General features: G+C 35.3%; 1 protein-coding gene across 1 annotated transcript; it reads right to left on the reverse strand.

Moving 5' to 3' along the window:
• Window positions 1-2073: 2073 nt before the first annotated feature.
• On the reverse strand, window positions 2074-21377 carry LOC308654463 (uncharacterized protein). The gene is made up of 3 exons (XM_081303884.1): window positions 18851-21377; window positions 18753-18757; window positions 2074-9659 (listed from the first exon to the last, which is right to left on the reverse strand). Exons 1-3 carry the CDS (start codon window positions 21196-21198, stop codon window positions 7312-7314), a joined length of 4701 nt encoding a protein of 1566 aa, XP_081160010.1. The 5' UTR covers window positions 21199-21377; the 3' UTR covers window positions 2074-7311.
• Between the last annotated feature and the right edge of the window lie 4388 nt (window positions 21378-25765).

Genomic DNA, 25765 nt, shown 5'->3' on the forward strand with positions numbered 1-25765 from the left:
GCGCACTTTCCACTTGGAGCTGGCGTCGGCACGCAGTCCCCGCAGGTTCCCCGTCCTGGGCCAAAGCAGCCCGGGGAACCAGAATCTGGCCGCTCAAAGTCCGGCGCATGCCTTGCCAAGAGCGAGCCCCGAAGAGTATTCTCCTCAGGTTCTCCAGTCCCGAGCCTGAGCAATCTGTCTGCGAGATGCAGGCAAATACCAGCCTGGAATCACCTGTTCCGTAGTTGAATGAGCTGAGATCAGTAGAAAACATGGATCATTACATCAGCTCTCCAAGATGGCGGATGCTGTCCTCCTCCGTGGTCCGACCAGTGTCAAGAATCAAACTGGACCGCTTCTCTCCTCTGTCTCAAAGCCGGAACTCAGCACTAAGCATGGCCAGTGCACCGCTGGCGGGAGCCCCCAGAATCCGCATCGCTGTACTCCCGCTTCGGTACCTCGCCGCTACTCAGCGCACGCCCCAGACTCCATCCGCGGGTCGGTCCGCCGAGCAGGTTCCATAATCATCTATTTTGAAAAGAGGATTTCTTCTCTCCCAATCGTTGTGCCTTTTGATCCTTCTTTGTCTTTTTCCACTGATTGGGGCCAATAATAAACTACTGAATTGAAGTAGTAAGGGTGAGAATCCTATTCTTGTTCTTGAGCTTTAGAGAAAAGCTTTTAATAAATTACTATTAATGATGTTTATTGATGTTTTAACAGACACTATGAAATTCCCCTTCCATTTTCATTTGCTAGCAATTTTACCATTAATGTGTTCTGAATTTTATCAAATGACATTTGATTATCCACTGAGATGATCATTTTATTTTTCCTTTTCTCTTAATCTATTATTGTTTCCCCCTCATATATCACTGAAATTTATTTGTTCATTTTTAAAATAAATTTTCTATATATGTTTTTAAAAGAAATTTGTTTGTTATCTTTCTTTCTTATACTGTCAAATTTAGGTGGGATGTCATAACTACTAAAAATTGTGCTGGTGCCCAAATGATTCCAGAAATACCTTTAATTTTTCTATTCAAAGTGATGTAAATTTTTTACATAATTATTTGAAAGAATTCACCCCTGTGAAGTGAATAGATTTTAATAGCATCTTTCTTTAATAGATATAACTAATCAGATTTTCTATTTCTTCTTCCTTCATTTTTGGAAAACTGGATTTTCAAAGAATATTTTATATAAGTTGTCAAATTTATTGGCATAAAGTTGTTCATGATATTCCCTTTTTATGTTTTTAAAAATCTGTAGGATTGGTAAAGATGTTTCTTTTTTCATTCCTAATATTGGGAGTTGGTGGGTTTTTTTTCTCTTTTTTTTTTGATTCATCTAAAAGATTTAAATTTTATTTAATATTACAAAGAAACACATTTAGGTTTGTAGAATTTCTCTGTTTATATATTTCCATATCTTTTATTTATTTTTGCTTGGGTAAGTGTACCTTTGTTCTTGTGTGTGGGGAGGGGTTGGGGGCTGGGGATTGAACCCAGGGCATTGTGCATGCTAGACAAGCACTCTATGAACTGAGCTATATCCCCAGCCCAACCTTTGTTCTTTGCATTTGATTTGCTATTATTTTTCTTGCTTCTTTAAATGAAAGCTTACAGGATTTTTCAGTCTTGCTTCTCTAATGTGTGTGTTAAAGATTTTAAATTCTCAAGTTCTGTATGTCAAGTTTTTTTAAATTTTGTACACCACTTCATTGCAAAATTCTTTTTTTTTTTTAAGGAAATGATAAAGAATGATTTCCAGATTTGTAGCTTTTATTTTTTTTATTTTTTTGAGAGAGGAGAGAGAGAGAATTCTTGGCGGACACAACATCTTTGTTGGTATGTGGTGCTGAGGATCCAACCCGGGCCGCACGCATGCCAGGCGAGCGCGCTACTGCCTGAGCCACATCCCCAGCCCACAAAAATCTTTTTATTGGTTCTTTTTAGTTACACATGACATTAGAATCCATTTTGACATTATTATACAAGCATTGAATATATTTTGTTCTAATTAAGACCCTAGTATCTCTCCTTCCCCTTCCCTCTCCTTACCCCCTTCCCTCTTCCCTCTATTGATCTTTTTGCCATTTATCCATAATTTTTTTCTTAAATTAATTTCTTGTTGGATGTGCCCAATGGTGAGATTCGCTGTGGTTTATTCATGTACATACATATGAAGATTATGACAGATTAAAAATCAACTTACTCCAGTGATACAGCCACATCAATGTTTACAGCAGCACAATTCACAATAGCTAAGCTATGGAGCCAACCTAGGTGCCCAACAGATGAATGGATAAAGAAATTGTGGCATATATACAAACAGGGTATTACTCAGACATAAAGAAAAATGACTTTATGACATTTGCTAGTAAATGGATGGATCGGAGACTATCATGCTAAGTGAAATAGGTCAATCCAAAAAAAAATTAAAGTTCAAATGTATTCTCTAATATGTGAAAGTTAATCCACACTAAGGGGCAGACAGAATAGAAGTTCAGTGGAGTATATGCGTCAGTTCTTAAACTTTGCATATTTGAAAATGTTTGGAAATTTCTGCTGTGATTTCAAATTTGATTTGGGTTTTATTAATTAATTTTGAAGCATTTGGGGATTTGTCATATTTTCACTTTTTTCTTTATTCTGCTGTAGTCAAAAAGTATAATGAGTCATCTCAATGTCTTTTATTTTAAAATGAGGCTTGTTTTATAACCCAGAATATGGGCAATTTTCATATTTCAAATATGTGTATGCATGAGTGTGCTATGGATGTTGATGTATTTCAATATGTTTTGTGTTATTGATATCTTCAATATTCTTGTATGTGTATATGTGTGTATATACAGGGGCACATATGTGTTTTGTCTTCTTATTCTATCAGAATTGAGAGGTTTGTGGTTTGTCTACTTTTCATTTGTACTTCATCAATTTGACTTTTTTTTACTCTGTAGTAAAAATATTTCTTATGGGGAAATCTTTCTCACATATTTCTGTTATATTTTCATATTATTATAAAACATCTCTCTTTCTTCCTAGCAATGTATCTTTCCTTAAAGTCTCCTTGGTCTTTTGTGAATATAGCTACACTGAAAGGCTAGTATTTGTAGTACATACCTTATTCCATTTTTAAACTTTCAATTTTCTGTGTTCTATCACATACACATACATATGATAGCAATATTGAGTTTTTCTTAAATCTGGTGTACAATACTGTTAGCTTAATTGTATTATTAATGTAATATTTGATATCTTCCCATTTATAATTAACATCTAATTATTTTTTACTTATCCCAGAAATTTTGTTCTTCTTTTGGTATTCAAATATTTGTTATATAAAAATTTCCCATCAAATAGTTTTTTTAGTTATTCTTTAAGAGGCTATTCAAGAAATCACAGCATGATCTTTGATCTATAAGAATCTAATACAAATTATTGATCTGAATATCACCATAATTTTAATTAAAACATTAGGACTCTCCAAATCTGTGCCTCTACCTCTCACATTGTTGTTGTTGTTATGAACTTAAATTTAATGCATATTTTAAATCCTTAAAGAAACTACTAATAGTGCCCAGTATAATCAACATTAAATCAACAATCATTTATATTTACCCTTCCTGTCTTTTTATTTCTTCCTGCAAATCTGTGATCCTTTTAGAACTGTTTTCTTTCTGCCTAAATGAATTCCACTGGAAGTATTTCTACTAGTGCAGGTGTGACTGTGATTAACTCTGTCAGTTTTTGTTTCTTTGACAAATTCATTGCTGAGGGAAATGTTTGCTGGTGATAGAATTATAGTCTATTAATAATTTTCTTATCTTTAAAAGCTATTCTTTTTTCTTTTGGTTTCAGAACACATGTTGAAGGTTAGTTTTACCTTTGCTTCTTTAAAAGTAATATGTGATATTTTAGGTGATACCTTTTGAGATTTTTTTTCTCTTTGACTTGTATCTTGACTTTTGGTTTTGATTTTTAGACTTTTAAAAAATTTTTATCCTGATTGGGTTTCTCTGAGTATCTTGAAGACTTAAAGACACAATTTTGGAAAATTCTTGGTCATTAACTGTTTAAATACTGCTTATTACCACTCTATTCCCTCTTATCCTTCTAGGATTATAATCATATGTAAGTTAGAGTTTTTCATTAATGTTGTTTTTTATTATATTTGGGTTCCTATTTGAATATTTTATATTGATCTGTCTCACTTCCACTAATCCTGTAGTCTTTTATATCTATGACATTAAACTATTTCAACAGTTTTACATCAAATATTATAATTTTGCAGCTAAAGAATGAATGTCCATTTTAAGATTTCAATTGTCAGGTGAAATTCTCTTTACATCTATTTTCTCTATTGTTCCTTATTTTTGACATATTATTCATGCTTATTCTAACATTAATTCTACTATCTAGATTATCTTGAAGTCATTTATTTTGTGTTTTTTCTCTTGATTTTACTCAGATCATCCAGTTTTGTGTGTAGGTGGCTTGTAACTTTTTACTGAATTCTCGATATTTATGTAAAAAGATGTCCAGGATCAAAGTGATATTGAACCAGGAGGGTTCACTTTTTCCTCTGTTGGCCTGATAGAACTCTAACTAGTCAAATTGGGCTAAAGTGAAAGGCACTTAATTTAGTCAAGGTTCCTTACTATCCTAAAAAGTACCTTGTCTACAGAATTGTCAATTGAAAAATTGGTATATTTTCTATGCCTCTTCCCATGGCAGATCCCAAACTCTAATCTTCAAATATTAAAGAAAATTTCATCCTGCTTTCTAAGAATTTTCCACTTGGGTTTTTAGACTTCTGCCCTGGACTGTGCTGAGTTTGACAAGTGACCTGAATGGGGAAACTGATCCTGAGCTTGAATCTTACAGACTATGGAAGGCTATGGAAGTTAGTCTGTCCCTGTTAAGAATCTGTTGTTTCCTGACTTAGCAAATTTTCTTGGAAGAAAACTGACTGTAGGACTTAGTTCTCATCCCAAAGCATTCTTTTCAGAAATCCTGAGCCACTCATTTCTTATCCTATCATCTGACCTCTGTTGCTGTAGAGAGGTAATTTCTGATATTTAGCCAATTTTCATGGTTGCTTTTTGCTGCCAGATAGTCCATCTAACCTGGAAGCAGAATTCCATCAAATGTATTCATGAATTTTAACTTAACACTTTAAAAATACATTTTTGCAACTTTTGATTATGAAGAGACAATCTGAGTGATCTGTGCTATTTGCTTCCCAAAAAGAATGCATTGAACTCACTACATGCTGTGCCTAAAACAACAGCAAAGGAATTACAAAAGTTGTGTATATTTGAGAGACAAAAAAATGTTTAAATGAGTGTTATTATTAAGATATTTTTCTTCCATTCTCTATTTTTTTTCCTGTGGCCATCAAACTGGCACATTTTATGAGGTATATCATGTTGTGAAATTTTACAGTGTTTATTGCTAAATTCCAATTAGTGAATTTCAAAAAGTCGATCTGTTCTGTAGCCTTGTGATGGGCTCTTATTGGTAAGGAATGATCCATTCTTTTTCCAAGGATAAAGTGGAATGGGTGTTTATTTGTCCAGTGTCATTTAGGTGATTATATAAATTAGACTAACCTAGCATAAACAAAAATGAACTTGGTTTTTTGTGTGTTGAAATATATTGGTAAAACCTTCAACCCTATTTCTTATTATCATACATAAAAACTGTTTAATTTAAATTTCTAATAAATGGAGAAGTCATTACCATTGACTTCTATATTTGTATCTTACATGTTTGTGTTTCTTTTCTCACTTTTCTCTCTTCCTAACTTAAATTGGAAAATTATATTTCAAGAATAACAAATGTTAAGTAATTTACCTTTTTTATTTCATTTTATCCTTAGGGGAAATAAAAGAGTAACTCAGGGGAAAAATTCATGTACTGTAAACTCCAGTAGAATGATATTTGAGATTAAAACACAAATGTGTTTAGATTATAGCAAGCTTTTCAATTGTTCATGTTTTGCCAAAATTCCAAAGAAATTTTCTTATAGTTTTATTCATATAAATTTACTAGTTAGAAATCACATAATTCACCTACTTGGCTTATTGAATGCAACAAAAACAATTATAATTCAGGTAAATTAATTACTGTTCCAATGTATTCAGAAATAAAATATTACTTATTTTAATATATGATGTTAGATATTACATAACTTATTTGGTTACTGCATACCTAGTGGTGACAATGACAAACAAAAGTCTCCTACACTTAAACTTGTATTTATGGGCCAAAAGGAAAGGGTAAGAACATATATGATGCCCTCAGGAGTCCCAAATTCTTTGGAGAAGCTTAGGGTTTATTTCAGATTCTAAGATTATTTTTTAAAGGATTATACCAAGATGTTCTTTAACAGAATTTCTAAAAAAAAATATTTTTTTGCTTTGGTGCTGGGAATTGAAACCAGGCTTAGCATATATGCATGCATGCTCTACCATTGGGTCATGCCCTCAGCCCCTTAACAGTTTCATTTAGTGAAACAAATAAGAAATTACAAAGATGTTCTCTTTAGTATTTGTAGATGAGAATTATTTTTAATTTAATATTAATGTTTATGAAAATATAATGCAGTAGATATGCAGTAACCAAATGTTTAAGATAATCTCTAACATGTGTTGCTCATAACAGGCCACAGTTTTAGTATAGAGACATTTTAACAAAGTAAATATTTATATACAATTTGGGAGAAAAAAAATTATGCTAAGTTTCATGCTTACATTTCTTCAGAGAGCTTAAGTTGGTAGTGTACTCAATGAGAAATGCCAAGATAAATATAAAGAATTTCACCTGGGTGTCAAGATCAGTGGAATACGTGCTTGATTAGCATGCAGGAAATTTGAGCATCTATACCCAGCACCAATGAAATAAAACGAAATTTCAAACACTCTAGAGTTGAAAGAGGAAGTTATATGGTAAACACTGGCACTACAAGTAATAACAATTCAAGGTTTCATAAAAGCTTTAATATTAACTAATTTAAGAAGTTGCTAAAAATAAAATTTGAGCACTATTTGAGTAATTTCTACTTAGAGAAATAGTATTCACCAAGAAGGTCAAATGGGGAGAAAACACATACTCATAAATAGTGTCATTTAAATGCTAATTATAATGAATACCAGCCATACACAAAAATATATTAAGCACTACCAGAGAAAGAATATTGTTGGTATAGTGCTATCAATATTTGAGAAAGGTATTGTAAGAATAGTTGCCCAGATTAATAGATTAATTGAAACAAATACAATAATTAATTAAATACAAAACTATAAAAGTTATTTGCAGGTTTTCCTTAGTTCCCAGTGTTCTGAAGCAAGAGATTGGGGAATATTGGTTTCAGGAACTTGAACTCACCAGACCCAGAGTTTCCAGCAAGACATACCTCATACTGGTAGCTCTGGGACAAGGTCCCAGTGCCGCTAACATCCACCAGGTGTCCAGGAAAGTGGCCCTCAGGCACAGAGCAGACACCCAGCGGCGCCGCCCTGCGCCTCCTGCACAGCCGCACCGCCACGAACACCAGCACAGAGAAGAGGAAGAGCGATGACACAGAGGCCAAGGCGATGACCAAGTAGACAGTGAGCGAGTCCCCCTGCGCGCGCTCGGGCGCCACTTCCGGGAGCGGCAGGTAGGGCTGGGAGAAGCCATCCACCAACAGCACGTGCAGCGTGACGCTGGCAGACAGCGGAGGCTCGCCATTGTCCTTGACCAGCACCACCAGCCTGTGCCTGGCCGCGTCGCGCTCACTCAGCAGCCTGGCGGTGCGCACCTCGCCATTGTGCGCCCACACGCCAAACAGCCCGGGCTCCGTGGCCTTGACCAGCTGGTATGACAGCCAGGCGTTCTGACCCGAGTCTCCATCCACCGCCACCACCTTGGTGACCAGGTAGCCCTGCTCTGCCGCCCTGGGCACCAGCTCTGTGCAGGGCGCAGAGGCGTTCTGCATTGGGTACAGCACGAAGGGCGAGTTGTCATTGTCGTCCAGCACCACCACTCGCACCAGCGCCTGGCTGCTGAGTGTAGGCGAGCCTTGGTCTGTGGCGCCCACGTGGAACTCGAATGACTGCAGGGCCTCGAAGTCCAGCGCCCTCAGCGCGAACAGCTGCCCATTGTCTGCGTTGATGGAGACCAGCGAGGCGAGGGGCAGGTGTGGGTCCTGGGTTGGCAGCAGCGAGTAGGTGATCTGGGCATTGGTGCCTGAGTCTCTGTCTGTGGCGCTGACACTGCCTATGTGTAGAGCAGGGCTGTTGTTCTCGCGCACTGACAGCATATAGGAGGTTTGTGTAAAGTCAGGGGAGTTGTCGTTAACGTCAGAGATGACAACAGTTATGCTGTACTCGGTATTCAACCTAGGTGACCCCAAGTCAGTGACTGTGATGGTGATGTTGTACTCTGCTCTGCTCTCTCTGTCCAGCGGCCTCTCTGTCACCAAGGTATAAAAGTTCTTAAATGTGGGTTTCAAGAAGAAGGGGAGATCGTTTTCTATGGAGCAAACCATCCTACCATTGTCCCCAGAGTCTGGATCAGAAACGCTGAAAATGGCAACTACAGTCTCTGGGGAGTTTTCTGGGATAGAGCTGCTGAGTGTCGACATGGTTAGTTCAGGAGCATTGTCATTCACATCCACCACTTCTATGGCCACTGTGCATTTTCCCACAAGGCCTCCACCATCTGTTGCTTCAATTTCTATGATATAATGTTGGGTTGCTTCAAAATCCAATGCTCTTTGCAGATGAATTTCTCCTGTTTTTTCATGTATTACAAATGGTTGAGAAACTTCATCACCTTCTAGTAAAGAGTAGGATACACGCCCATAAGTTCCTGCATCTATATCTCGAGCAGAGACAACAAGAACTAATGAGTTTATGGGACTGTTCTCAGGAACCTGTGCCTCATAAAGGGACTGTAAAAATTCAGGGGCATTATCATTGATGTCTATCACTTCAATGCGAACTGTGACAGTCCCAGACCTGGGCGGCTCCCCACCATCCAGCGCTGTGAGAGTTAAACTGAGCTCAGGCTCTTCCTCCCGGTCCAGGGCTTTACCCAATACCAGCTCTGGGTATTTTCTGCCATCACCGCGGTTGTGAGTAGCAACACGAAAATAGGAGTTGGGGCTGATTGTGTAGTTCTGAACACTGTTGCTACCCATGTCCAAGTCCTGAGCTGATTTCAAAGCAAACACAGACCTTGGCTGGACGCTCTCTGGGATTCTAATGATCATATCCCTGTCTAGGAACTCTGGAGAATGGTCATTTACATCTATGAGTTGCACATCAATTTGAAACAACTGCACCGGGTTTTCCAGTAACAGTTGGAAATGCAATACACAGGGTTCTGTAGCCCCACACAGTACCTCCCGGTCTAGTTTTTCCTGTAGAAGCAAATTGCCGGTTTTTACATCAAGCTGCAAGAGCTGTTTGCTGCCTTTGTGATGGATTCGTGCTCCCCGAGTGGCCAGCTCCCCCACCCTGAGCCCCAGATCTTTTGCCAGGTTGGCCACAGAGTAGCCGCTTTCTATTTCTTCTGGAATGGAATATCTAATTGCCTCAGAGTCAGCCTCCCACAAAAACAACAGCATAGCAAGAAAAATGACTTGCCTTTTCTGCGGGGGTTTTGCTAGAGCAGTCTGCATTGTTCAAATCCGTCCAGAAGGTGCAGTTCCTTCAACCCGGTATACAATCCACTCAGATGATTTAGTTAAATAAACTTGAGTTAAATATTTTTTTTTTCTGACATGCACTTAGGACGATTAGTTCTTCGAAGATCCGTCTCTTGGAGTTCATCTAAAATGCTGCCTTCTTTTGTGGAGCTTTCAGAGTTCTGATTCCCAGCTCAATGGCGTCCGTGGCATCCAGAGCCCATTATTCACACGCTTAACCTGCAGCGCCACCAGGCGTCCTTACTTATTATTGCATATAATATTTGCATTTCAGACCAAATTCTAAATCTGGTGTGTATTAGGAACCTTTTAATCACAAAAGTACCCTTAATTTTATATCCTAGTTATTAGATGTTCTAAATAAACGTTTTCTGAGTTGATTTTCAGTGAAAGAATACTGTAAGAACAGACTGATGTGATATATATGAGTATTCTCTTCATTTTCTTTTAAAGAACATGAAAGTTTCTTTTGAAGAAACTTTTCTTGTGGGTTTATAATTCGATTGTATTTAAGAAATTATAATGGATATCTACAAAAATTTCTATTCACAAAATTAACTTTCATTTTGAAGTATAACATGCCAACATAAAATATCTCAAATCATAAGTGTACAAGCAAGTACATTTTTAAAAATTAAAAATAGGGAAAGATTTTGGCTAACTGATATCCTTTTTTTCCTCTCGTATGTACTTCACACTCATTCTTTTTATTTATATATAAGATTACAATACTCTTTGATATAATGACAAAGGCATGTAAATAATTTTCTCCTTCAGCCTCCAAAGTCAAAGTTTGAATATTTGCTGTCGTATGTAGAAGCTAATGGAAAAATGTCTGGAAGAAAGGTGTATTCCATCAAACTAGAGGAAAGATCAGTAGAGCAGTTGGAGGGGAGGAAGGCGGGATGGGTTGGGCAGTAACAGTGGAATGAATCTGACCAATCTTTCATATGTAAATATATGAATATACCACAGTGAATATCAACTCAGCAAATTTTAACAAAGTGTATACACTTCTATAAAAATATTCTAGATTAAAAGTTGAAACACTGCCAAGACCCAAGAACTCTCTTTATTTCATTGTTTTTACCCTCCCTCCAAAAAGATAAGCACTATCCTGATTTCTATTATCATAGTTATCTCTGCCTTCTTTTGAACTTTTATACAATAAAGCTATAGAGTTTTACTGTTGTTGACCTTCATTCAGTATTCTATTAAGTAAAATGACCAGTGTCATCTTGTTCTAAGTTGTTTTGTTCCTGTAGATTTGTATTTATTCAGATGTATGAATATACCATTATATTGTTGTACATTCTCCAGTTGCTGAAAATTTGAGTTTTTTCAGCTTTGAGGGTTTTTTTTTGGGGGGGGGGTGTACTACCACAATATATATTGAATATATTCATAGACTTTAGATTGTTGTGCATTAATGCAAGATATATATTTAGATTTTGTAAATATTATGAATTATTTTTCAAAAGTAGTTGGAGTAATACCAGCAAAGTATGAGAGTTCCAGGTTCTTCATATCCTTATCAACATTTGGTGTTGTCTTTTCAGTTTTAACCACTCTACTGAGTGTGTGGTAATATCATTTGTGGGTTTGATTAGCATTTGCAATCGCCCAAGAAATCATGCCCATTTTCAAAAATTTATTGGTCATTAGTATACATTCTTTTGAAATTCTTGCTATTTGGGACATTTTCCTGTTTCCTTATTAGTCTGGAGAACTTATCTTCTATATTCTGGAAATATCTTTTCAGACACATGTGTTGCAAATATCTTTTCCCACTCTATGCTTTTACTTTTTATAATTTTAAGAGCTCAATGATTATACATAGTAGTTGGGATCTATGCTTGTATCTAAAATTTATGATGGTGACATTGATCAAGAAATATTTAATTTGGCCTGATTTGTCAATATATTTTATTTAAAGTTAATAGTTGTGTGTACTAGTTAATCTTTTCCATATTCCAAGGCATAAAAAATTCTTATGTGATATATTTTCACAAACTAATAACTATACTTTGCATGTTGAATGCTATAATTAATTTTAAATTACTTTTTTCAAGTGAATAATGTTGGGGTCACTTTTTTCATGTGAATACCCAAATTACTTTGCACCATTTATTAAAAGGTGATCTCCATTATTTCTAAAGTGACATCATTGTCTTAAATCAGGTGATCACATGTCTGCTCAAGTATTTCATTTTTCTCTTTGTTTATCCTATATAACATATTTTATTAATTACTATGGGGTTGTCATAGAGTTTGTTATATGAGAGGTAAGGCCTCCATTTAAAAAACAATAGACTAAGGGGAAGGAAAGACAGCAGAATAAAATAGACATTATTATTGCTGTGTGTATATACGTGACTGCATAACAAATGTGATTCTGCAACCTGTACACTCAGAAAAATGAGAAATTATATCCCACTTGATTCAAATATATGATATGTGAAGATCATTGTACTGTCATGGGTAACTAATTAAAACAAATAAAAAAATAATAGGCTATTTTAAAGAGCAATATGAGACCCACAGAAAAAATAAATCAGAAGGCAAAGATATTATCACCTTCCCCTCCCCACACATGAACAACCTTCAAATTTGGCTATGTTATATTTTCATTTTCATCAAACTTAGTGAATTTTTAAACTTCACTCGAGACCAATTCGTTGATTCATGGATTATTCAGAAGTGTGACCAAGGGGATATTTTCCTGTTACCTTTCCTTTATTGATTTTTCTGTTTGACTCTACTATAGTTGGAAATTCATTCTTTCTGATTTTACTTTTAAATTGGCTGAGGTTTATTCTACCACCTAGTATGTGGTCTATCATGTATATATCCTGTGAGCATTTGAAAAAAATTGTATTCTGTGTTTGTTAGATGGAATATTCTATAAATAGAGATGAGATGTCATTGGTTGATGTTATTGATAAGTTCTGTATCTCTGCTAGTTTTCTGACTCATTTATCTAATTTATCAAATAGATATTGAGAGAAGGCCATGGAAGTCTCCAACTGTAACTGTAGATTTGTCTATTTCTCCTAATTCTGTCAGTTTTTGCTCCACATTTCTCGAAGCTTTCAGGTATACACATTTAGGATTCCTGCATTTTCTACTTTTATCATTGTATTATGTATCATCCTACCTCTGGTAATTTTCTTTCTTTGATAGCAACTCTATATGACATTAATATAGCCATTACTGCTTATTAATATTATTATAATATTTTTCCATTTTCACTTTTAGTCTGCCTGTATCATCATATTTGAAGGTTTTTATAGAGCATATATAGTCATGATTTCTTAAACCCATCCTTTCAATGTCTTTGCCTTAATGTGTTTAACTATTTACATTTAATATAATTATTGATGTTAGAGCTTGAGCCTGCCATTTTATTTTATTTTTTTCTGTTTGATCTCTGCTTTTTGTTTTGTTTTCTTTTGTTTGTGGTGCTAGGGATCAAACCCAAGACCTCATTCAAGCTAAGCAAAGACTTACTTCTGAAGTTCTGTTTCTCTTTTTCCTAACTACCTGTGAATTATTAGAATACTTCCTTATTATTTCATTTTGGTATGAAATAATGCCTTTCATTGTATCACTTTGTACATCTCTTTGACTGGTTGCTCTACGTATTTTATACACACACACACACACTAGTTTGCTAATGTCACCATTTTAGCATTTAAAGTGGAGAAAATGTACTTCATTTTACTCTTTTCAATTTATAATATAATCATCTTAGATATTTCCTCTATGTACATTTAGAACCACATCAAGCAATTTTGAATAATCATCCATTATGCTTTGGAAAACATAAAAAGTGAAGGAAAGTCTTATTTTATTTACTTATATATTTATTTCCTGTGCTCTTTCTTTTTTTCTCAGTGGTGTTAAGATTCCTTTTAAAAGTTTTTTCCTGGATTGGGGTTGTAGCTCAGTGGTAAAGTGCTTGCCTAGCATGTCTGAAGCACTGGGTTCAATTCTCAGCACTGCATATAAATAAATAAAATAAAGGTCAATTGACAAAAAATAATAATACCACATTTTTAAAAAGTTGTTTCTTTCCAAATATCAGAGAAAAATTCAACCTTTGGTTTTTTGGATTTGGCTTATTTCACTTAGCATGATAGTCTGGGGTGGAAAATGGAAGTTCAGTAGATTAGAAAAGGGGAATGAAGGAAAGGGAGTGGGGATAGGAAAAGGAAAGAAAGTGGAATGAATCTGACATGCCTTTCCTATGTACATATATGAAGACATGACAGTCAACCTCTCCATTGTGTATAACTGCAAGAAATTAATTTTTAATAAAGTTGTTTCTTTGGTTGTGGAGAACCTCCTTTAGCCCCTCTTTTATGAGTAGGTCTACTAGCAATAAAATCTTTGGAGGATATTCAAACTTGGTATCAGATCTTGGATTAACAGTTCTTTTATTTTAGCATTTGAATATTTTTTAGTAGGGGGGATTGGACTCAGGAACACTCTACCATTGAAAACATCCCCAGACCTTTTTATTTTTTATTTTTAGAAAGGATCTCACTAAGTTGTGGAGGCTGGCATTAAACTTGTGATCCTCCTTCCTCAGCCTCCTGAGTTGCTGGAATAACAGTTATGTGCCACCATGCCAGCTATCCTCTATGGTTTTTGAAAAAAAATCTACTGTCATTCAAACTGTTACTGTCTTATAGATAAGGTATCATTTTTTTTCTCACAGTTTTCAAGGTATTTCCGTTACTTTTGGTTTTCAGATATTTGAATATAATATATCTTGGTGTGGATTTCTTTTGGTTTACTCTGTTTAAAATTCATTTGGAGTTTTGATTTTTCATTTATTTTATTATTTCATTTATTTTTCATTTATTTTAACTATGTTCATAATTTTTGAAGCACTTCATGAAGTCTGTTTTGGAATTTTCTTTCAGATAATGCTAACATTCCTGCAATCTTTGCATTAGGGTATCTATTAGTTGTCTATTACTTTCGCTTAAGATTTACTGATTATTGACATGACCCAAACAGTGCATTCCTTAATCCTCAGCACCATATAAAAAGAAATTAAATAAAGGTATTGTGTCCAATTACAACTTAGAAAAAAGGAATCGTTCAGAGAAGATAAGATATTTAGTGGAAATTTTGGAATCCCAGATTAGAGTCTTTTGCATTTGGGCATTTCAAGGGTCACTTCTTGAAAAGAGCTCCCTGCCCATTCATCACAGCCCACCAAAAAGTCACATCTGATATTATAAACCTGGCCCTGCACTGCCTCTCACAAAGCACCTTCTCAGAATTTTTACTTAACAGAGGCCTGAGTGGAGCCCAGCCTATAATACAAAGGCAGAGAATATATATAAAACATCAGCTGCTTTAAATAATCTATCCAGTTCTTTCTTACATATAAACAGATAACCGGGGAGAACAAGACATAAGAAAAAAATTAATTTGTATCAAAAAAGAACAAGAAAGAAATGAAAGGAAAGGAAAAGAAAAATGTACTCTGTAGGAAACAGATAATTCAAGAAATGAAGTGAGTTATAAAACATCTGAAATGATACCATATTAAAGATTCAATCAAAAACAAAGTTCCTAGGGATTTAAATATAACACCAAAAATTAACAATTCACTAGAATGAACTCAAAGTGAGAGACATCAGAATATAAAGTAAATACAATCAAACATTAATATAAGACACAGAGAAATAATTATGGATGTTCAATAATCTGACAAGTTCAAATCTCAGAAATAACAGTATAAACTTAGGGATACAATTATTAATGGAATAATGGTAGAAATGAAATTTCTCAGAGGTAAAAATATATGAATTGTGGGAAAACATAAGTATATGAGGGTTCAGAAAATGAATGAAAAAGAATATAACAATATTGTGAAATTCAAATCTCCTAATAGATAAAATTCTAAAATTTGAGAGGGAAGGAAGGAGAGAGAAATTACATATATTATTTTGCATATACATATAATTTATATACTTTTATATTATATGTAGGAGAGAGAACAAAAAGGAACAAGAATCATATTGGGTAAGATTTCTTATAAAATTGTGGATAAATAATCAATAGATAAATGATTTTAAATTTCATAGCAAGAATTCTCTATCCACTGAATCATCAATTGAGTAGGAGGGAAAACTAAGTACATTTTCAGGCGTGTAAATACACAGTAAGTTTTTCTATACATACTCTTAGAGGATTTGAGGATGTACTATAGCAAAGGAAGGGAATGAAAAAGGAAAGAAGGGGATGAGTGTCCCATCACACAATGAAATTAAGTAGGAGAGAATGAAGACCAGAGAGCAGTTTGGTACAGATGCAGAGAACATTTAATTCTAGTAGAAGCAAAAAGATAGAAGGCTCCAGGTAGGAAATATGAGAAGTTGAATTCATGATTGAGATTTTGAAAAACTGTGAAGATGAGATAGGGTTAACTCAAGAAGTTTAAAAGGTGAATCTATTTTATCTTGATTTTAGGAACATACTGTTTTCAATAACACAGGAAGCACAATGTTAGATCCAAAGAGCAGGTATGATAGTCCTTATCCCAAGTACTATGGCTACATAAGGAACAATATTTTGAGAGAGAATCAGGGACTGTCCTGACACTCTCAGGTAGGTCAAGATCTCCATTCAGAACATGAACTATCTCACCCAACACCAATATCAAAAAAGACTTTGGTGATTCTGATTGAGCAAGATGAAAATAAAATTACTCCATGGTTGAGCACAAGCCAAAATAAGAATATTGTTCAAACCAGGACAATGACCAAAGACCTCCACTTCCTTGCAAATATGAGTGAATGTTGCTTTTTCACCAATTATACTTTCATTTCACCTTGTTCTCCTCAATTCCTCAACGAAACAGTGAAATAGCTAATCATACATTTCTTTCCCATTTTCTTAAAGCATCTAATCCAGAGCTAACCCATACTTCCTTAAACCCTCTCCAAAATTTCCTATCACAAACTCAAATCCTAGAACTCCTTTATAAGTAGTACAAAAGTAACCCTGTTACTAAGGTGATCCACAGTTTCCTATTTTCTACAGTTTTCATTACTACAATGAGTCAGTAACCCAAACTTTGTTTTGATAAAATGTGTTCTTGGTAATCTTTGATTGTAGGGAATTATAATTTATATTGTCACAAAAAGTAAATTTCAAATACGTATTTTCAGTTACTAAAACATATCTATAGACAAGACGTGTTTAAAGACAGAGGGAGACTGTAAAATGTAAGGGAGACATTATGAAAGAAAGAATAAGAATGTCTGCATTTTATTCATACAAAAAATCAGTGAGGCTATTGTTAATTGATAATAAATGGACTTTTCAATTTGACAAGAGAAGTACCTAAAATAATAATATAGGCTATATGAAGAACAAATAATTGAAGGTTTTTTTAGTTTAGTACCCAGAAATCATAATAGTAAATTGTCTAAAGAAAAAAGTTTGAAAAATTCTTACTCATACACAGTTTGTAGGATTGCCATAACAAATGCATCAGAATGGGTGGCTTAACCGACAGGTATTTATTTTCTCACAGTTCTGGAGGATGTAAGTCTAAGGTCAAGGTGTTGTCAGGATTTTTAAATTCTGAAGACTCTCTCCTTTCCTGTAGATGATGATCTTATTCCAGCAACTTGACATGATCATCTCTGTGCAACATGTGTCTGTCTTTTCTCCATGTCCTAATTTACTTTTATAAAGAGACCAGTTTTATTGGTTTAGGGCCTACACAAACCACCCAATATTAATGTAATTCTCTCTTTGTAGGACCCATATCTGAACAAGGTCATATTCTGAGGTAGTAGGACTTCAGATTTCATATGGCAGGGATGGTAGCTCAATTCAACCCAAAACAATTATAAATATATTAACTAATATTAAGGAAGTAAATGTTATAAGATTTTTTAAAAGTATTTGAAAGTGCTAATGGACTAAAATTTAAAAAACAGACAATACCACAAGTTGACAAAAATAAGAAGGAATGGGTACATCCACACATTGTCAATAGTGTAAATGGCTCAACCAATTTGGGAAATAACCACTAACTGAATATGTGCCTACTACATGAGCAGCAATTCTACCCACCCCCCAGGTGTACATGTCCAAAAGAACTTCATATATTCATCTTATCAAAAGATATGTACAAGAACATTCAGAGCAGTGTTATTCATAATCTTCAGACCTTAGACCAAATCATATATCCCTCTAGAGAATAATTAATAAATTTTGGCATACTCATAGAGTGAAGTACAATACAGCAGTGAGAAGGAAATATTTAACAGCAGCAATAGGAATAAATTTCATAAATATTGAGTGAAAGCAACTAGACACAAAGCAGTTTATACTCTATTATTCCATTTATATAAATTTAATGAGGCAAAACTATGCTGTGGAAAGTCAGCATATTGGTTTATACTTGGGTTAGCAGTGACCATAAGGAGTCCTTTGCAAAGAGTGCAGTACAAATTTTTCATTTCCTCAGGTTTCTGGTGCTATTTGCTTTGTGGAAATACACCAAGCTGAATATTTAGTCCCATTTTCTTTAATTAATTGCTATACTGCAATTAAAAAGTTTATTCAAAAAATTTTAGACAATGGGGCTTAGAGCTGGAAGAGAAGAGTAGATATTGTTGTATTTTTATTATGTTTCTCACATCCTGGACTTGCAATCATATATATATATATATATATATATATATATATATATATATATATATATATATTTTCCTTTGAAAATCATTAAAGTGAATAAAACATTTTTCCATTTAGCATAAAAATCCTTAGAGTGGGATGAAACAGAATGAGTGGGACATCAGAAAAATACATTTAAGAGTTGAATTGATTAAGACAGTTTATAATGAGAAATATCAAAAAAACAGGAAAAATATCAGGAAAAATAAACCCATGTACAAATTTGGAATGGCAGTGTATAATAATGCAATAAAGTAAAATTCATTTTCCCCAAATCAGACAAGATAAACTTCAAGTAACAAATGGAAGGCAAATCAAACCTATATCTTAAAGAGAACGTTTCCTCCATGACCTACTCCAACTTTTAATCCGAAAAATGGGTAATGATAGAGAATACCACGACATAAACAGATATCTAAGGAAACCAACATACTACAGAAAATTAGCATTTTACTAGTTTTCTTCTCTAGCGCTCTGAGGAGGTAGGATTGGATATACAGGTTTCAGGAACTTGAAGTCCCTATTCCCAGAGTCTCTGGTCAAACAAACCTCATACTGGTAGTTCTGGGACAGGGTCCCTGTACCACTGACATCCACCAGGTGGCCAGGAAAGTGACCCTCAGGCATAGAACAGACACCCTGCGAGTCCACCCTGCGCCTCCTGCACAGTCTCACAACCAGGAACACCAGCACAGAGAAGAGGAAGAGAGATGACACCGAAGCCAAGGCGATGACCAAGTAGACAGAGAGAGGGCCCCCCTGCGCGCGCTCTGGCGCCTCTTCCGGGAGCGGCAGGTAGGGCTGGGAGAAGCCATCCACCAGCAGCACGTGCAGCGTGACGCTGGCAGACAGCGGAGGCTCGCCATTGTCCTTGACCAGCACCACCAGCCTGTGCCTGGCCGCGTCGCGCTCGCTCAGCAGCCTGGCGGTGCGCACCTCGCCATTGTGCGCCCACACGCCAAACAGCCCTGGCTCCGTGGCCTTGACCAGCTGGTATGACAGCCAGGCGTTCTGACCCGAGTCTCCGTCCACTGCCACCACTTTGGTGACCAGGTAGCCCTGCTCTGCCGCCCTGGGTACCAGCTCAGTGCAGGGCACAGAGGCGTTCTGCATTGGGTACAGCACGAAGGGCGAGTTGTCATTGTCGTCCAGCACCACCACTCGCACCAGCGCCTGGCTGCTGAGTGTAGGCGAGCCTTGGTCTGTGGCGCCCACGCGGAACTCGAATGCCTGCAGGGCCTCGAAGTCCAGCGCCCTCAACGCAAACAGCTGCCCATTGTCTGCGTTGATGGAGACCAGCGAGGCGAGGGGCAGGTGCAGGTCCTGGTTTGGCAGCAGCCAGTAGGTGATCTGGGCATTGGTGCCTGAGTCTCTGTCTGTGGCGCTGACACTGCCTATGTGCAGGGCGGGGCTGTTGTTCTCATGCACCAACAGCGTGTATGTCGTTTGCGTGAAGGCAGGGGCGTTGTCGTTGACGTCAGAGATGACAACAGTTATGTTGTGCTGGGTATTCAACCTAGGTGACCCCAAGTCAGTGACTGTGATGGTGATGTTGTACTCTGCTCTGCTCTCTCTGTCCAGCGGCCTCTCTGTCACCAAGGTGTAAAAGTTTTCAAATGTGGGCTTCAAGAAGAAGGGGAGATCGTTTTCTATGGAGCAAACCATCCTACCATTGTCCCCAGAGTCTGGATCAGAAACGCTGAAAATGGCAACTACAGTCTCTGGGGAGTTTTCTGGGATAGAGCTGCTGAGTGTCGACATGGTTAGTTCAGGAGCATTGTCATTCACATCCACCACTTCTATGGCCACTGTGCATTTTCCTGAGAAGCCCCCACTGTCTGTGGCTACAATTTCCACGTTATAATATTGAGTTGTCTCGAAATCCAATGCCCTTTGCAGACGAATTTCTCCTGTTTTTTCGTGTATTACAAATGGTTGAGAAATTTCGTCACCTTCAAATAAAGAATAGACTACACTCCCATGAGTTCCTGCATCTAAATCTTTCGCAGAGACAATGAGAACTAAGGAGCTTATGGGACTGTTCTCAGGAACCTGTACCTCATACAGGGACTGTAAAAATTCGGGGGCATTATCATTAATGTCTACCACCTCAATGCGAACTATGACGGTTCCAGACCTGGGCGGCGCCCCACCATCCAGCGCTGTGAGGATTAAACTGAGTTCAGACTCTTCCTCCCGGTCCAGGGCTTTGTCCAACACCAGCTCTGGGTATTTTCTGCCATCTCCGCGATTGTGAATAGCAACACGAAAATAGGAGTTGGGGCTGATTGTGTAGTTCTGAACACTGTTCCTACCCATGTCCAAGTCCTGAGCTGATTTCAAAGCAAACACAGTCCCTGGCTGGGCGCTCTCTGGGATTCTAAGGATCATTTCCCTGTCTAGGAACTCAGGAGAATGGTCATTTACATCTGTGAGATGCACATCAACTTGAAACAACTGCACTGGGTTTTCCAGTAACAGTTGGAAATGTAATACACAGGGTTCTGTAGCCCCACACAGTACCTCCCGGTCTAGTTTTTCCTGTAGAAGCAAATTGCCGGTTTTTACATCAAGCTGCAAGAGCTGTTTGCTGCCTTTGTGGTGGATTCGTGCTCCCCGAATGGCCAGCTCCCCCACCCTGAGCCCCAGATCTTTTGCCAGGTTGGCCACAGAGTAGCCGCTTTCTGTTTCTTCTGGAATGGAATATCTAATCGCCTTAGAGTCAGCCCCCCACAAAAACAACAGTATAGCAAGAAAAATGACTTGCCTTTTCTGCGGGGGTTTTGCTAGAGCAGTCTGCATTGTTCAAATCCGTCCAGAAGGTGCAGTTCCTTCAACTCGGTATACAATCCACTCAGATGATTTGGTTAAATAATCTTGAGTTAAATGTTTCTATCTGACGTGCACTTGTAAGGATGCCTTGTCTGAAGATCTGTCTCCCGAAGCTTGCTTAAAATGCCTCCTTCATTGGGGGAGCTTCAGAGTTCTGATTTCCAGCTCAATGGCGTCTGCGGCATTGGCAGAGCCCATTTTTCCACACGCTTAGCCTGCAGCGCCACCAGGTGTCCGTAATTACTATTGCATATAATACTTGTCATATCATTTCAAATTGTAATAAGGCTGTGTATTAAGATCCTTTTAAGTCCCTAAAATACCTTAATTGTATCTCTAAGTTATATGAAGTTCTGAAAAGTTTGCGGAGTTAACTTTCAGTGAATGAATTCTTGTAAGAACAAACCGAAATGATATATTCGTCTTCTTCATAAAGGTACCTTCATACTACATGAAGAAACTTTCTTTCTGGTTTTATAATTTAATTATATTCACAAAATACTGATAATGGATATCTACAAATTCTAAAATTTACCAAAATTAATTTTTAAGTATAATATACCTTCATAAAGGTGCGCAAGTGGTTAACTGTACTACTCAGTGAATTTTAAGGACGTGGATACATTCTTATCAATAGAATGAGATTAAAAACAAAATGCTACCCAAACCCAGGCACTCCTCTCCTACCACAGTCTGATTACTAACTTTCCCCCAAACATAAGCACTATCCTGACTTTTATTGTGATTGATTTCTTTGGATTTTTTGGTACTTTTATATATATATAATTGCTCTCGCATCTGTCTTCTTTACTCAAAAATTTTACAAAATTTTGTAAAATTGATCTGTGTGTGGCATGCCATTTTGATTTGTTTTATACTCATTGCTTTGTTCTTGTCTAATGTATAATATACTATGATATTTTATACTCTTCAGTTCGTGAACATTAATGTTTTTCTAGTTTTGAGCCTTTTTTTCAGTAGTATTGTTATGAACATTCTTGTAGATCTTCTGGTGGCCATGTGTTTATGCTGATTATATTTGTGTGACTTGGACTGCTGTGCATTAAGATGAATATATATATATATATATATATATATATATATATATATATATATATATATATATTTAGTTTTAGGAAATACTGTGAAGAATTTTTCAAAAGTAGTTTTTCCAGGACCAATAAAGTATGAAAGTTCCAGTTGCTCCATATTTTTGTCAACATTTGATATTGTCTTTTCAATTCTAATCACTCTAGTGAGTGTATGATGATATTATATTGTAATTTCAATTTGTATCTTCCTGGTAGTTAACAAAATTATTTACATTTTCACTAGTTTATTTACCAATAGGACATACTCTTATTATTGCTTGTTCAAGTCTTTCTTCATCTTTCTTATTGGGGCATTTGCTTGTTTGCTCATTTTTGTTGTTGTTGGGAGTATCTTGTATATTGTGAATATTGGTCCTTTTTCATATAATTCATTAAAAATATCTTCTCCCACTATTTTGTATTTTAATTTCTTTTATAGTACTATTGATCAACAACTTTCCTTAATTTAGTATAATTTGTAAATACTTTTCAGTTTGATTAGCATTTGGGGGTTCTATTTAAGTATTTACATACACAAAGGTTATAAATATATTCTCATGTATTTTGAAAGATTAATTACTATACTTTACCCATCTAAAGCCATATTTATCAAATAAATATGGTTAGAGCCAAAAATTTTCCAAATGCTTTAATACCACCTATTAAAAAGATGATCCATTCCTCATTATTTCTGAAGTGTCATCATTGTCATTAATCAGGTGATCTTTCTGAGGTCTGCTCCCAAGTTTTTAATTTTTCTGTTTATTTATCCTGCAATACCACATTGTCTTAATTCAAATAGTTTTGTTATGGTTTTTATTGTTTGAGAGTAAGGCTTCCACTTTTGAAATAATAGACTATTGTAAAGAAAGTTTTATTCACAGAAAAAAATGATGATAAGGTGCAGAGAATACCCCATGTTGGCTGAAAATTGTTTACAAAATCTACTTTTTAAAAAAATGCCTGTAGGGTTAATAGTGATATTTTTCTTCTGATAATGGTAATTGGGGTTTTCCTCTGTTTACTTAATTAATCTGAGAGTTTGAATTTTATTAATAATTATGAAGAACCCACTTTAAGTGTTACCAATTTGCTGTTGTATCTTTGTCATCTATTTTATTCATTTCCGCTTGTATATGTGTTGCTACCTTCATTTTTCACATTTGAATTGCTGTTCCTCTTCTCGTTTCTTGTGATCAAAACTTCCATTATTGATTTCTTCTTTAATATGTGCATTTAAAGTTTTAAATTTCCAAGTTTTGTTTTGATATGTCATTTCTTTACTTTTTTATTACCCAGGTCAAACTGTTTGGAAATATCTGTTGTGATTTCTTCTTTGAATCATGGGTTTTGTCATTTATTGAAGCATTTGGAGATTTCTTGTAATATTTTAATTTCTGACTTATTCTGCTACAGTCAAAAAAACATGCTGAGTCACTTCAATTCCTTTTATTAAATATGAGGCTTGTTTTATGATCTAGAATATAGACAATTTTCATATTTCATATGCATGTAAGAAGAAAATATGTTTTAGTGTGTTATGTATATCAGTATATTTGAGTATGTGTGTGTTGTTCAGCACTTCAGTATTCATATGTGTGTTTCTATTTTGTCTTCTTATTCTGTTAAGAATGGAGAGAGTGATTTGAAGTCTCCTGATATGGTTATGGTTTGTCTACTTGTGTTTGTATTCTTACATCTTGACTTTTTATATTTTGTAGTCACCCTAAAGAGAAATATTCAATTTGGGGCTTCACATATTTCTGATATATTTCTTTGCCTTTTTATTATTATGAAACAGCTGTCTTCAACACTAGCAATGAATCTTTTCTTAAAGTCTCAGTGCTTGTGTACTTATATTTTAATATTTTAATGGAGACCTACTGTACAGTAGCTTCACTTCTTTAATTGGGGTATGTTAATTTTATATTATTTATCCAAAACCCATTCTGAGATCCTGATCCAAAGGGCCTTAGATAGCTGCCAGTAAATTATTTTAATTGCATCTTAAAGTTAACAAGTGCTGTTATGAAATAATCAATCTAATGCTAAATAAAGACTTTAGAATGCTCAAAATAGTCTCCTTTGACTTATGTGAATATAGCTACACTAAATTCATTTTGGCCAGTGTTTGCATTAAACACCTCCTCCCATTTTTTAATTGGATCCTTTTAGTTATACATGAGATTAGAATCCATTTTGACATAATTATAAAAGCATGGATTATATCTTGTAATTCAGTCCCACTAATTCCCCCTCCCTTCCCCTCTCCCACCCCTGCTCCCTTTCCTGTATTCTACTGATCTTTCTGCAACTTATCCATAGTTTTTTAAAATTAATTTCTTCTGGATGTACATGATGTTGAGATTTGCTGTGCCTTGTCCCATTTTTTTAACTTTCAATCTTTTTTTCTATCTATCTCACACATACAAATTTATTTAATAGCATATATTTGAGTTTTCTTAAGTCTAGTCTGACAATTATGATATTTAATTGAATTATTTAATCCAAGTATAATTAATATAATGTATAATATCATTTAATCTATACTTAAAATCTAATTATTTTTCCACTACCCCTAAGGTTTTGTTCTTTGAATTATTGAAATACTCGTTATCTTTTAAAAATTTCCTTCACGTCTTTTCTTGGTTAATTTTTTTTACAGGATACATTTCTTATCTACAAGAACCTACCACAAATTGTTTCTACATTCATGAGATAATGCTTGGAACCTTAGAAATCTCTAATTCTATACCTGTAAATTGATGGTTTTGCTATTATGAATTTAAAAGTCATATATTTAAAATGCTTTAAGAAACTACTATGATTGCCTACTATAATCAACATTAGATCAATACTCACTTATATTTACCCTTCCTTTATCTTTTTTTTCTTTCTTTAATTCTGTGATATATTTAGGACTCTTTTCCTTTTGCAGATTAAATTTTATCTGTACTATCCAGTATTTCTTTTAGTGCAGATGTGACTGATTAATTCTCTCAGTTTTTGTTTGTTTGAAACCAAAACATATTAGAATATCCTTTTGATGGTTATGTTTACTGGTAATAGAATTCTAGTCTGTTAATAATTTTCTTCCAGGTCTTCAAGACATTAATCCATTGCCTTTCTGTTTCATTGATTTATGTTAAAAAGGTCTCCATTTTACTTATGCATCTTTAAAAGTAATAGATTATTTTTATATGGTTGCTTTAAATATTTTTTAGTTTGTCTTGAGCAAATTTCCTACAATATGCCTAGTTGTGCTTTGTTTTTTATTAATCCTAATAAATAAATAAATAAATTTGAAGGGTGACCACTTTTCTCAATCTTGTCATTATCTGTTTAAATATTGTTTATTACCAACTTTTGTGCTCTCTTATCCTAGGATTCCAATAAGTATGTTTGAGTTTTTCCTTGTATACCAAATTCAAGTAATGTCCTTTCTA

Source organism: Spermophilus citellus (genome assembly GCF_964194105.1).
Source record: "Spermophilus citellus genome assembly, chromosome: 1".
Classification (NCBI taxonomy): domain Eukaryota; kingdom Metazoa; phylum Chordata; class Mammalia; order Rodentia; family Sciuridae; genus Spermophilus; species Spermophilus citellus.

Excerpts from the sequence above, each read along its gene's own strand:
- LOC308654463 (XM_081303884.1), bottom strand. The coding sequence starts at position 21,198 with ATGCAGACTGCTCTAGCAAAACCCCCGCAGAAAAGGCAAGTCATTTTT.